At 45.8% G+C, this 14155-nt stretch overlaps 1 protein-coding gene across 2 annotated transcripts in view; it reads right to left on the bottom strand.

Annotated features, from left to right (window-relative positions):
• Window positions 1–345: 345 nt before the first annotated feature.
• Window positions 346–14155, bottom strand: part of LOC121866102 (hemicentin-1-like) — a 58052-nt gene continuing 44242 nt past the window's right edge. The window contains exons 4-8 of one of the 2 annotated variants that reach the window (XM_042365698.1): window positions 10855–10902; window positions 10300–10510; window positions 8268–8395; window positions 1016–1178; window positions 346–502 (exon numbers count right to left, since the gene is read on the bottom strand). In XM_042365698.1, the coding sequence (XP_042221632.1) occupies window positions 369–502; window positions 1016–1178; window positions 8268–8395; window positions 10300–10510; window positions 10855–10902 (684 nt within the window). In that variant the 3' untranslated portion in view covers window positions 346–368. The remainder of the gene's footprint in view (window positions 503–1015; window positions 1179–8267; window positions 8396–10299; window positions 10511–10854; window positions 10903–14155) is intronic. The other variant, XM_042365699.1, reaches the window with a different exon arrangement.

Below are 14155 nucleotides of genomic sequence, written 5' to 3'. Positions count from 1 at the left end.
ATCTGTACCTTATTTCTTTTCCCAGGTCAGGGGCGAGGGATAGGTCAATCGATTTGTTTGTCTGTCTGTCTTCCTCTCTGTAATAAAGATTGTTTGAGATCAAAAGTTGTCTGGCTGTAATCTTAAGCCGGTAAAAAGCAATTCGTAAAAGAATTTTTTGATGGAATTACACACGACGAGATACAAGTGAATGTGATGTGGGTGTACCAGGCTGGATGGTTCCTCTGTGGTGACTTCCAGTAGTTATGACTTGAAGCTCATTATCATTAGCTCTTCCTCCTTTGTTTTAAATTGTTTTTTTTTCTAAGTAAATTATGACTCACGGTAGGATAAAAACACTCACCATTATTTCTGCAAAACATGTTTATTTACATATAAAAATAGGGTACTAGGAGCGGGCTGGACAGTGTGGTGAGGACAACAACGGTCAGGAGGAGAGCCCACACGTTGCGGCCTGCGTACCTCACCGACGACCCTCCCTGCATCGCTGCCGGGTATTCTCCTGTAGGGGGAGGAAGTGGCCTTAATGTAGAGGATGTCACGACGAGAGAGGTGTAAGAACCTTCACGTTAAATGGCCTCATTGCTAAGAGATCCTAACCTAACCTAACCTAAATTAGCCCAACTTAACTTAAACTAACCTAACCTTTCCCTAAAATATTCTAACTTGACCAAAACAAATGCTCTCTCGGCAAGTCTGGTGAACTGTGGTCAGGTAGGCAGGAAGCTTCAGGGTATTGACTTGTCTTGGGGTCGCCAGCAAGATCACCAATATCTCTCCCTCACTGTAAACCTCCACCCGTGCTTTATTGACTGTAGCTCAGGTGGGCCTCAATCCTAACGGGCCCCAGTCCTCATAGGCCCCCTATTCCAAGTGGGCCCTAATTCTAATGGGCCCCTACTAGATTTTACCATTATATTTTAACTTTTGAGAGACTACCTACCCACTACACTCACTCACCCACTACACCCACCCACCCACCCACTACACCCACCCATCTCCACACTACACCCACCTGTGAGGACGTGCACGGTGATGGAGTGCTCGCGGGAGTGGGCGGGACTGCAGGTGTAGACGCCCGAGTCTCCAGGTGCTGCCTCCTTCACCACCAGCTGGCTCACACTCCGACTAGCCAGCTGAGTCCTGACCCACACGCGCACCCTGTCCTCCCTCACCATCTGTGGACAGAGAAAAATAAAGAGTCAAGAAGAGGTTCCAGGTTCCAGTGTCAAATAGGTTCCAGGTTCTAGTGTCAAATAGGTTCCAGCTGTGATTATGTCATATCCCAGTGGCTGTAGATTCTAAGTAACTCAAATTCCAGTGCATTCCAGTTCTAATTAGCTAAAGTTTCAGTGGGTTTCAGAGAGGTCAATTGGGTTCCAGTTCTGATAGTGTTATGTTCCAGTAGGGAGGGGCCGCTGACAGACGCGAGCGGGTCCCCTGATACTCCGCAAGATTGTTATGAGTTACGTGATGGACCATATACCGCCTCGTCTGGCTGTCTTGCTCGTGTGATACTGTGCGTGTGTATGGTCACTACTGTCACATTATATTACAAGACGTGTGGTGTAATAGGTCAGACGGAGGGAGGGATCACAAGACTGCCATCAATACATCATATAAATAACTACAAAGTTATTACGTTATCGGGTGTCTTGTAATTACATACCAGCAGTTATTATTATTATTATTATTACTATTACTATTACTATATTATTATTATTATTATTATTATTATTATTATTATTATTATTATTACTATTACTATTACTATATTATTATTATTATTATTATTATTATTATTATTATTATTATTGGATTTAGTTTAACAATTCGGCCTTAGTTCCGGGTTCGGGTTATAAATTTCTTGTATTTTTCTTCCCTTTAAACAGGTCGCTGGGAGTTACGTCAGCACCCGAGGCTCATTACACCTTTAATAAATAAAATGAAATCGTCTATAATTTAAACGCTGATAAGAATAACACTACCTGTAATTACCTGAGGCACGCCACGGTGTAAGGTAACAGGTAGGGTGTCTGGGGGTGGGTGGGAGGTGGGGGGTGGGGGGTGGGAGGGTGGGTAGGGGTGGGGTGGGAGGTGGGGGGTGGGGTGTGTGGGTGGGAGGGGGGTGGGTGGGGGTGTGTGGGGGTGGAGGTGTGGGGTGGGGTGTGTGGTGGGGTGTGTGGGGTGTGTGGGGTGGGTGTGTGTGTGGGGGTAGGGGTGTAAATTCTCGTCTATTTAACAGGACAACTGAGCTACACGCCAAATATGTTACGGATGACGAAGGCGACGACGTAGATGATTTTGACGAAGACGATAATATGGACGATGAAGACGAGTACGATGACGACACTACCACACCACCTATCACACTACTACACCACCTACCATACCACCTACCACACTACCACACCACACAACCACACCACCACACTACTACACCACCTACCCATTGTTACACCACAAAACACACCACCACACCACCCACCACCACATTACCACACCACACTACCACACCACCACACTACTACACCACCTACCCATTGTTACACCACAAAACACACCACCACACCATCCACCACACTACCACACCACAAAACACACCGCCACATTACCACCCTGCACTCACCAGTAAGAGGCGACAGGCAGCTAGTTATAAATAGTCACTAACACTCCACCTTATTGATCGAACAGTCACTGGTGGGCCATTGGACTCACTAATATATTGTACCGGGGAACCAACAGCCTCTTAAAACGACTGAGCGACGCTGGTGTGTGTCGAGGGTTCAGTGAATGTGTCAAGCATGGTGAGGTTTACAAGGGGTGTAGCGGACCCGTGTCTAGCGCCGATATCCCAGTTTATACACACATAAAAGTTGCCAGGCAGAGCTTCCGTGTTTTAGTACCAACCATCTGCCGCCGACTATAATATGAAAAAAAAAAATATAACGAGATATTTTAGTCTGGGTAGAAAAGTTATGGTAATGTTTTAGTGAAGATTGTTTCCTGTTTATCCATGCAAAGTATTTAGGTTGTTATAGTTTGGTATAAAAAGTTTAGGAAAATACTTAAATGAAAATTGTTTCCTTCTGACCTTGGAAATATATACATGAGAATTTAGTTTAGGTTAGAACGTTTAGGAAAATAGTTTATTGTATATTGTTTCATTTTTACCTTGGGAAAAAGATCTTTCCATATCGACAAACCGAAACAATTTGGAAACTGAGTGTGTGTGTGTGTGTGTGTGTGTGTGTGTGTGTGTGTGTGTGTGTGTGTGTGTGTGTGTGTGTGTGTGTGTGTGTGTGTGTGTGTGTGTGTGTGTATGTGTGTGTGTGTGTGTGTGTGTGTGTGTGTGTGTGTGTGTGTGTGTGTGTGTGTGTGTGTGTGTGTGTGTGTGTGTGTGTGTGTGTGTGTGTGTGTTTTGAAGACCTGTAAAAGATTGGGTTTACAAACGAAATTCCAGAGTTTAGTGCCAATCCTGTCTAATGCTGAAAATGGTTTGCTGCAACACTCTAGCTGTGATCAGTTGTGTGGTTTAATCTAAACTTTTACGGTGTATATTGGATACATGGCTTAATTTATACATTGACCGGCCGACCAATCCTGCCCCCGAGAAGGACCCTATTTTGTATCGCTATATTGAGGGTTTTTTCTCTGTTTGCGCACAACGAATAATGTAATAAATATCTTGCCAATTTCTGCATTGTTTAGTGTTAAGCTCGTCCAATAGGAGACAGTCAGATGGTGATGGCCTAATGACCTCAAGCTAGAGGCACTCACAGCCACACCCGGAACCTAACCTAACCTGAAGTACTCCTAACTTAATCTAAACTAACTTATCCTTATCTGCCCTTAACCTAACCTGCCTTAACGTAACCAAACCAAATCTAAGCTAATCTCTCATTATTTACCCTTGACCTAAATTTGACAGTCTAATCTAATTTAATCTCCAAATAGAGTTAGGAAGATTAACTTTGATATTTGGGTTTAAAGAATCTCGCCCTTACTTCAGGAGGCCGCAGCAAACGCCATCATAAAACTTGTTAAACCTTGTGAGAAGTCTTGAAGGCTCGAACTTTCATTCTTTTTCTTTCCTCCTCCCAGACGACGTTTACTTTCCGCAAGAACAGTGCGAAAGTTGGTCAATTTTCTCTCCAAACTTACCCTAATAGGATTTATCTTTTGCTGGAGCGGGACCTGAGAACCCATGATGAGTGTGTGTGTGTGTGTGTGTGTGTGTGTCCTCTTTATACCTGGAGTAGCTGTGTGTTGACGTGGCTTATCATAGTGGCCTTACTTGTCAGGTGTCATTAGATAGGAACCCAGCTCTCATTAGATAGGAGCCTAGCTGTCTTCATAGGAGCCCAACATTATCATATTGGCCATACTGACAACAGCAGGAGGCCAACAGAGGATTATATCATGGCCACACTGGTGGCCTCTATGGGATTATATCAATTGCCACACTAGTAGCAAATAGCCACTAGGGAAAATATCATGGCCATACTAGTAACACATGGCCACTAGGGGGAATATAATATGGCCACACTAGTAACACATGGCCACTAGGGGGAATATAATATGGCCATACTGGTAACAAGTGGCCACCATCGACCGGAGGAAGGTAATATATCAAGGTAGCTAATAATTTGTCCCCAGGATCGACCATTAGTCTCACCCCTTGTTTGTCTACCTGTCACCCCCCCCCGTCCACCTGTGTGAGACCCGCCTATACACTGTACAGGTGAGGCAGAAAAGAGGAAACCAGAAAGAATGAGAGAGAGAGAGAGAGAGAGAGAGAGAGAGAGAGAGAGAGAGAGAGAGAGAGAGAGAGAGAGAGAGAGAGAGAGAGAGAGAGAGAGAGAGAGAGAGAGAGAGAGAGAGAGAGAGTGTGTTAAAATATTAATGGTCTGCCTTTTACCAGCCATTTATCAGGTGTTGGGAGGTAGTCGTGTATATATATATATATATATATATATATATATATATATATATATATATATATATATATATATATATATATATATATATATATATATATATATATATTATATTTAATGCCTTGGTCGTGTGTACACTGGTGCTATATTTACCACTCATTAATTTAAAGTTGTTGACAAACACACCGGCATACAACGCACATACTGATGATTGGAGGACAAGTGAGCCCCATTCCTACTGTGACCTACTCCTGATTGGCCCCCAATCTTACGGGCCCCAACCAATCCTAACCTTATCAGATGACCTTGGAAATACTATGGTAGGAGATGTTTGTATATGGACACAGTGATATGACCTCTCTGAAGCCTCTGTTAATCAGTATCCTCCATGTTTGCTTTATTTCATCTTGCTTATTTCCCCCCAACATATATTTCTCTCTCACTTTCTCCTCCAGTTCCCTCGACTGTTGGATTCCTAGGCTTATGTACAGTCAGGTGTGACGATAGAGGTACAGGTAATACTGTATAGGTGGCACTCCCGCCTGATAGTACGTGGACCTAACCCAACAGTAGCGCATTGGTAGGCTGTCCAATCAGCAGGCAAATAATCCTGGGACAGCAGTAATGCCAGTTGCGATTGGTTGGATAACTCACTGCTCTTTCTCTCTTCAGGTGGGGGGTATGGAGGGGATATGGCTACTGGATTTAAACGTGTTATTCTTTTATCATACCTCATTCATCAATACACAAAGTAGGAACAAAACTCACTGGAGCTAATATAATCATTCTCATCCACCCAGCTAGAATCTTCAACCATCAGCACCACTGTTATTATACTGGAGTACTCTACAAGCCATCCTCGCTCACCTCAACTTTCTCTTGTGTTTTACTTGTGAGGTTTTATCATTCTGTGGGTTTTTGGGGGGAGAGTCTGGTTTAATGCAGCCAATGACGACGAACTCTTTGTCGAATTTATTCCTCATTATGCTGCCACAACCGAAAGGATTTGTCTTCTTAGTGTGTCTGTGTTATGTTTACGTGTGCCTGTCTGCCCGTTCGTTCGTTCGTCCGTCATATTTCGTTTCCATTTCCATACGACGTTTTCTATAACACCAGATTGATCGACACCACTTCTCACTACTCAGATCCATAGGTCAACAAAGGTCAAGGGTTATACTCCAATCACTGCCTTGCGCCCTAACACTGGATTTCAATCATTCGATTTAATCTTAACTAAAACTGATATTACTTGGTTTAACAGTGATAGTTGTCGGTAAATAAGTAGAATTAGGTGCACGATGTTTAGTGACGGGTTAACTGCAGCACTGTTAAAACAAATGTTAAAATTGACGGTCACAGTACAGCCTAAAACCGTAAATTTAACAGTCTCCTTTGTGTAAATTCTATTGTTTTTTTTTAAGTCCATTATTTACCGGCGCCTTATCGTAAATGTTAAGGGAAAAACGGGTAAGTAACCGTAAAAATGGGTAACGGTTTTCGCCCGTGGAAATTTACGGTTTTCTAGCAATAAATTACTGTCATTTTTTTTCTTCTTTTTTTTATAACAATGTGAGATCAGGGACTACGGGTCAGTTTTTTCGAAGCTTTGAACAATACCAGGTGTAACGAAGCTTTGAACAATACCAGGTGTAACGAAGCTTTGAACAATACCAGGTGTAACGAAGCTTTGAACAATACCAGGTGTAACGAAGCTTTGAACAATAACAAGTGTAACGAAGCTTCGAACAATAACAAGTGTAACATCGATATTTTAATAAAACACTGAGTTGCATCATTAAACATCATCAGTCATCATCAATCTTCCTTTATTAGTCCAGGAGGTGGTGGCCAGACCCCCTGAACCAACGACAGTGTGAGTGCTTCAGGGGGCCGCGTCACCGCCTCTATGTACTGTACAATTACGATTAACTTTTGTGTATTAATTTGGATTATGATGATTCCTGAAGGAGCTTAAAGTATTTGGAACATCACCTTGACCTTTATGGGGCCCCAGTTTTTAAGGGTCCTCATTCCTAATGGGTCCCATTTTTAAGGGACCTCACTCCTAATGAACCCCAATCCTATTGTTTAGGCAAGGCTGGACTGGAGGCTTTAAGGCCTGGGCCACATTTCTGATGGGTAAATTAGGTTAGGTTAGGTTAGGTTAGGTCAGGTTAGGAACTAATAGGAGCTGGAACCCATTCGTTCCGTCACCTTAGAAATTACATACAGCATCATGTATCAAACAGCCACACAACATAGCACCTCACATATCAGGCTAATGACTCTCCTGCCTGAGGGATGCAGGACACAGATGCCTGCAGTATAATCACTCAACATGATCACACCAAATTAAAGCCCGGACTCTGACCCGAAGCCCGACAGGAATTATTAAACAAAAGAATTGAGAGTTAGGTTAGGTTAGGTTGGCTTAGGTTAGGTTAGGTTATTGGTAAACTTGATAAGATTTCGATAAGTTCTATGTCCAGGTCTGGGGATTAGCGAATCTCACCAAGACGCCAAACTATCATACTGAGTTAAAAAAAACTAATGATTCTACTAGCCTTACATATATATTATTTTTTTAAATTCTAAATACATCATTTGACTGTATCATTGTCAATACCAAACTGATCTCAATGGTGTACGTTAGTTTGGGATGATTGGAAAGAGCTCAGAGGTCCCCCCCCAGCCACGGTCATTTATAAGACCCCTGTGCTGGCGGCTGTACATAATTTTCCTCCCTCCCTTAAAGTACATCGTCTTATATCCATCTCCTTAGAACCACCCCAGGGGACACGTGACCTCACAGGCTGTGTTTGAGGATAGTGGGACCAAAGCCTCAGGAAAAGGAAATAAACACGATGCACTGGCGGACCATCAGAAACGTTTGGTGCCATTACACTGTAGATCACAAGCAAGACACACTCACCTGACACCTCAATAACAACACCCACGCATGTGTTGTCGCCATAAGACTAAGAAAAACTTATTGTGTTTTTCTTGCATGCAACTCAATTTTAATAGATACTGATAATTCAATAAATTTACTGTTTGTTTTGATTATAGATAATTGGAGGGAAGGAGACAGACAGACAGACAGACAGACAGATTGTGTTAACTTAGTGATGGTTATGGTAGTGACACTAACTCGGTGGTGGTAGTGCATGGTAGTGTTACTCTCTCTGGTAGCGGTATTGCCATAGTAATAGTAACATTCATGGTACATATGGTAGTGACATTAACCTTGTGATAATGGTAGTAACTAATGGTACTTATGGTGGCTACAAATGATAACCTTTGAAGTATACATATAATGGTACTTACCCGTTCCTTGTGGTACCAGTGTAGGTAGTCTGGTGGTTCTGGCGAGTAAGGTACCACACACGTCAGGTTGATGGGTGAGCCAATCCCCACGTGGATGTCTGGGGCCCGTAGGATCTTGGCTTGTGGTTCTGTACGGGGATAGAGTGGTATAGGTGTTAGTGGTTCTGTATTGGCGTAAATAGTAAGTTTTAGCGGCACTCTTAAAGGGATAGGTGGATAGCTTTAGAGGGAGGGAGACAGACAGACAGACAGACAGACAGACAGAAACAGACACATAGACAGACACATAGACAGTCTGGGATACACTGACTCCCCCCCCACGGCTACAGTGGGGCACAAGGTTCAGCTGCCTTTAAGAAGTTAGCTTAATGACATTTAGAACCATGACACGATGAGCTGGCCCAAACGTGGCTAACTTTCTTATTACTGAACCTGGATGTAACTTCGTCTCTGTCAGGAACACATATACTTACACATACTCTCTCCCCATTGTGCTGTCTTTTTGCTTTCTCACTGGAAGGGAAGTTAACCTAACCTAATATAAAACACACACACACACACACACACACACACACACACACACACACACACACACACACACACACACACACACACACACACTTTTACACACTATACTAGCTCTGGCCATCAGCTGATACTATCACTTAGTGGAGCAATAACTGTGGCCGCTGCTAACACCACGACACTTCGTTTGAGCTATAACACTAGGTAGAGAGGCTGGGGGCGTTAGGGAGGCTGGAATATGGCTGTGGGGGGCTGGGAGAAGCGAAGGCGTTATGGGGCTGGGAGGGGAGGGAGGTGTCGGGGGGCTGGGAGAAGGCTGGCAGACATGAGGAGAATGTCAGGGGAGCTGGAAGAAGGCTGGCAGACATGAGGGAGAGTGTCAGGGGCTGGGAGAGGCTGGCAGGCATGAGGGAGAATGTCAGGGGGGCTGGAAGAAGGCTGGCAGACATGAAGTGTCAGGGGCTGGGAGAGGCTGGCAGACCATGAGGGAGAGAGTGTCAGGGGGGCTGGGAGGCTGGCAGACATGAGGGAGAGTGTCAGGGGGCTGGGGAGAAGGCTGGCAGACATGAGAGTGTCAGGGGCTGGAAGAAGGCTGGCAGACATGAGGGAGAGTGTCAGGGGGCTGGGAGAAGGCTGGCAGACATGAGGGAGAGTGTCAGGGGGCTGGGAGAAGGCTGGCAGACATGAGGGAGAGTGTCAGGGGGCTGGAAGAAGGCTGGCAGACATGAGGGAGAGTGTCAGGGGGCTGGGAGAAGGTAGTGAGAGGTAGGAAGAACAGGGAACAGTCTTTGATCTTAACAAAGTTGACGTAATATGCTGGTGTATTTAACCTAACCTAACCTAACCTAACCTATACCCCCAAGTCATCTCTCCGTTTCACCTATAAACTTTTATGTTTGTTTGTTTTCTTCAAGAGCCTAATTCTTGCTGGCCTCCACAAGTTGGTGTTCACCTGGAGTCGGATATGCGATATATTCCCTAACGTCCTCAGTACTCCTTTAAACTCGTTGGGGAAGTCAGTGACTCAAATGTTTCAGGAAGATCCGCTGACCTCTTCACCGGGTATTGTGTCCTCGTGAAGAATAAGACACGGGGGCGACGGACACAACCCACACGTGATTAAATACCACTACAGCACCTCCTTCAGGAACCTTGTAACACCACACATAGTTTCCTCGGTGTTTAGTTCAGTTAGTTTCTTACTAACTCTTATGAAGTTACTAGAGTGATGTGGTCAGTGCTGGCTGTAACTTAACACTATAGCTGCGGGTTTAGCGTCGACGATCAAGGTCAATGTGAGTTAGCGGCTCCCTTAAGTGCAGTATAGTTCTATAGTTCTCTGAGTAGTCGAGAGTGGACGGCGGGCGGCACTTGCCTGCAACAGTAAGGTGGGTGGTGTGGATGGTGGGCGGCACTTGCCTACATCAGAAAGGTGGGTGGTGTGGGCGGTAGGTGGCACTTACCTACAACAGTAAAGTGGGTGGTGTGGGCGGTGGGTGGCACTTACCTACAACAGTTAGGAGGGTGGTGCGGGCGGTGGGCGGGGTACTGGACACTTGACAGTCGTACTGACCCGAGTCCCGCGGGCTGGCGTATTGTAGCCGCAACATCCAGTCGCCTTTTCCCGCATGCTGCACCGCCGCGAACCTTGAGTCACTTGTGTAGGTGGTAGGTCCCACCGTCAGTATGTGTAGGTCCCTGTGTCTGATCCACGACACCTGTAAGGAGAACACACCATTAAGTATCATATAACACACCTGTAAATATCATAGAACACACCTGTAGGTACACACGATACAGTTTTCTGGCATCTATCACCCAGTTTAGTAGCTGTAGTGTGGCCAGTGCTAGGAGGCCCTAACCTAACCAAACTGGGTCCTATGTAACCTGTCTCCTTTAATCATTATTTACTACACCTGCAGGAAGACAATAGGTGTACTGCATGTTGTTAATAAGGTCACAATCACACCTACTTGTACCACAACTTGTGCCTCATAACTAGGAGTGTTGTGTTTTGTTTTAGTTACGTAAAATCTGTGAAGTAAAAGTGAACGTTATATACCTGGAGTTGAGGCGTGACGTCATTGGAGTAACAAGGGTCTCGTGGAAACTGAATGAGATAACTTTACTTCAGTATGTTTAAAAGTCAATTTATTTCTTTAGTAACTTTATACAATATAAATTTATACCGTTAGTTATCAGTACATTAGAAATCCTAACCTAACCTAACCTAACCTAACCTAAAAACCAATACATTATTCACATTATACAGTACATGTTATCTCTACTTAAACTGTGGCAGCGACCCAGGATGATGCCAGAGATCAACTGGTGAAAAAATTAATGAATAAATTACTGTAATTCATTAATATTATTTAAGTTATTTTATTTCATTAAAGAATTTAACATAAATTGTCGCTACTGTCTGAGACTTTCAATTACAGAATTGGAATTATGTTTTAACATCACACGGGACTGGCAGCTTCCTTTCCCTTCCCCCTACCTTGAATGACGTCATTGGCCGCCTGGGAAAATTTTTACACTTTTTGTACTGCTTATTTATTTTTAAATTCATATTTACATCAGCCCCTGTTAGGCTCTCAGCCCCTGTTAGGCTCTCAGCCCCTGTTAGGCTCTCAGCCCTGTTAGGTTCTCAGCACCTGTTAGGTTCTCAGCACCTGTTAGGTTCTCAGCACCTGTTAGGCTCTCAACACCTGTTAGGCTCTCAGCCCCTGTTAGGCTCTCAGCCCTGTTAGGTTCTCAGCACCTGTTAGGTTCTCAGCACCTGTTAGGCTCTCAACACCTGTTAGGCTCTCAGCACCTGTTAGGCTCTCTCAACACCTGTTAGGCTCTCAACACCTGTTAGGCTCTCAACACCTGTTAGGCAGCACCTGTTAGGCTCTCAACACCTGTTAGGCTCTCAACACCTGTTAGGCTCTCAACACCTGTTAGGCTCTCAACACCTGTTAGGCTCTCAACACCTGTTAGGCTCTCAGCACCTGTTAGGCTCTCAACACCTGTTAGGCTCTCAACACCTGTTAGGCTCTCAGCCCCTGTTAGGCTCTCAGCCCTGTTAGGCTCTCAGCACCTGTTAGGTCCTCAGCACCTGTTAGGCTCTCAACACCTGTTAGGCTCTCACACCTGTTAGGCTCTCAACACCTGTTAGGGCTCTCAACACCTGTTAGGTCTCAACACCTGTTAGGCTCTCAGCACCTGTTAGGCTCTCAGCACCTGTTAGGCTCTCAACACCTGTTAGGTTCTCAGCACCTGTTAGGCTCTCAACACCTGTTAGGCTCTCAGCCCTGTTAGGCTGTTAGGCTCAGCCCCTGTTAGGCTCTCAGTCAGCACCTGTTAGGTTCTCAGCACCTGTTAGGCTCTCAACACCTGTTAGGCTCTCAGCACCTGTTAGGCTCTCAACACCTGTTAGGCTCTCAGCACCTGTTAGGCTCTCAACACCTGTTAGGCTCTCAACACCTGTTAGGCTCTCAACACCTGTTAGGCTCTCAGCACCTGTTAGGCTCTCAGCACCTGTTAGGCTCTCAACACCTGTTAGGCTCTCAACACCTATTATACATTAACAATACTTGTCAGGCAGTCATGACACACAGTCCTGTCGTATTATTTAATTTATGTTAGACAAGGAACATTCACTAGGCGGTCTCACCTCCCGTCAGTACACAGCCAAGTCAGAGATCCTCCACTTGTCAGTTAGCCATGATAAACATCTGAGCTGCCAATATGTGTTAACAGTAGAATTAGATAGCCAACACCTGTCAGTCATCTATGATAGGAAACTAAAACGTAGAAGACAGCTAAATAATGTTAGACGGTAGACAGTTAAGTTAGACAGTCACCTCGGCTCAGTATACAGGTGAGGCGAGACACCAGGTGGGCGAACATCATTGTTGAACGAAGAAAATGGTATACGAGTTGATCAATGATTGTCCATTAAAGGAGACAAGGCCAGCCCTTCCAGCCCTGCCACTACCACTACTACCAGCCCTGCCACTACCACTACTACCAGCCCTGCCACACCACTACTACCAGCCCTGCCACCACTACTACTACCAGCCCTGCCACTACCAGCTACCACTACTACACCAGCCCTGCCACACCACTACTACCAGCCCCACCACCACTACTACCAGCCCTGCCACTACTACCAGCCCTGCCACTACCACTACTACCAGCCCCTGCCACCACCACTACTACCAGCCCTGCCACCACCACCACTACCAGCCCTGCCACCACCACTACTACCAGCCCTGCCACCACCACTACTACCAGCTCCTGCCACCACCACTACTACCAGCCCTACTACCAGCCACCACTACTACTACCAGCCCTGCCACCACCACTACACCAGCCCGCCACTACACTACTACAGCCCTGCCACTACCACTACACTACTACTACAGCCCTGCCACCACCACTACCACCAGCCCTGCCACCACCACTACTACCTGCCACCAGCCAGCCCTGCCACCACCACTACTACCAGCCCTGCCACCACCACTACTACCAGCCCTGCCACTACCACTACTACCAGCCCTGCCACCACCACTACTACCAGCCCCTGCCACCACCACTACCATGCCACTCACTACCAGCCCTGCCACCACCACTACCACCACTACCATTACCATCAGTCCCATCACCGCTACCAGTCCTACTATCACCACCACCACTACCAGTCCCACCATCATCACCACTACCAGTCCTACCACCATCATCACCACTACCAGTTCTACCACCATCACCACTCACCAGTCCTACCACCACCATCACCACTACCAGTCCCTACCACCATCACCACTACCAGTTCCCACCACCATCACCACTACCAGTCTCCACCACCACTACCAGCCCTGCCACCACCACTACTACCAGCCCTGCCACCACCACTACTACCAGCCCTGCCACCACCACTACCACCACTACCATTACTATCAGTCCTATCACCGCTACCAGTCCTACCACCATCATCACCACTACTAGTCTTACCACTAGCACCACTACCACCACCAGCAGCTCTACACACACACACAACAAGTCTCCGGGATCAGGACAGGAAGCAGGATTCCAGCTGGAATTGTAAATAATTCCCAGACGTGTTCCCGCCTGTCTGGAATCCCTAACGAATCGTTCTGCGAGTATGAGGAAGAGGAAGGAGAAGTAAGGGAAATGAAGAGGAGGAAGAGGAGGAAAGGGTAGGAGGAGGAAGAAGGAGGAGGAGGAGGAGGAGGAGGAAGAAGGAAAAGAGAGGAGGAGGAAGAAGAAGGAAAAGAGAGGAGGAGGAGGAAGAAGGAAGAGGGAGGAGGAGGAACGGAGAAGAGGTGAGGAGCTAGGAGAAAAAAAAGAGA

Source organism: Homarus americanus, unplaced genomic scaffold (assembly GCF_018991925.1).
Source record: "Homarus americanus isolate GMGI-L3 unplaced genomic scaffold, GMGI_Hamer_2.0 scaffold9514, whole genome shotgun sequence".
In the NCBI taxonomy this organism is placed as follows: Eukaryota; Metazoa; Arthropoda; class Malacostraca; order Decapoda; family Nephropidae; genus Homarus; species Homarus americanus.
This window is presented reverse-complemented; position numbering and strand designations above follow the sequence as displayed.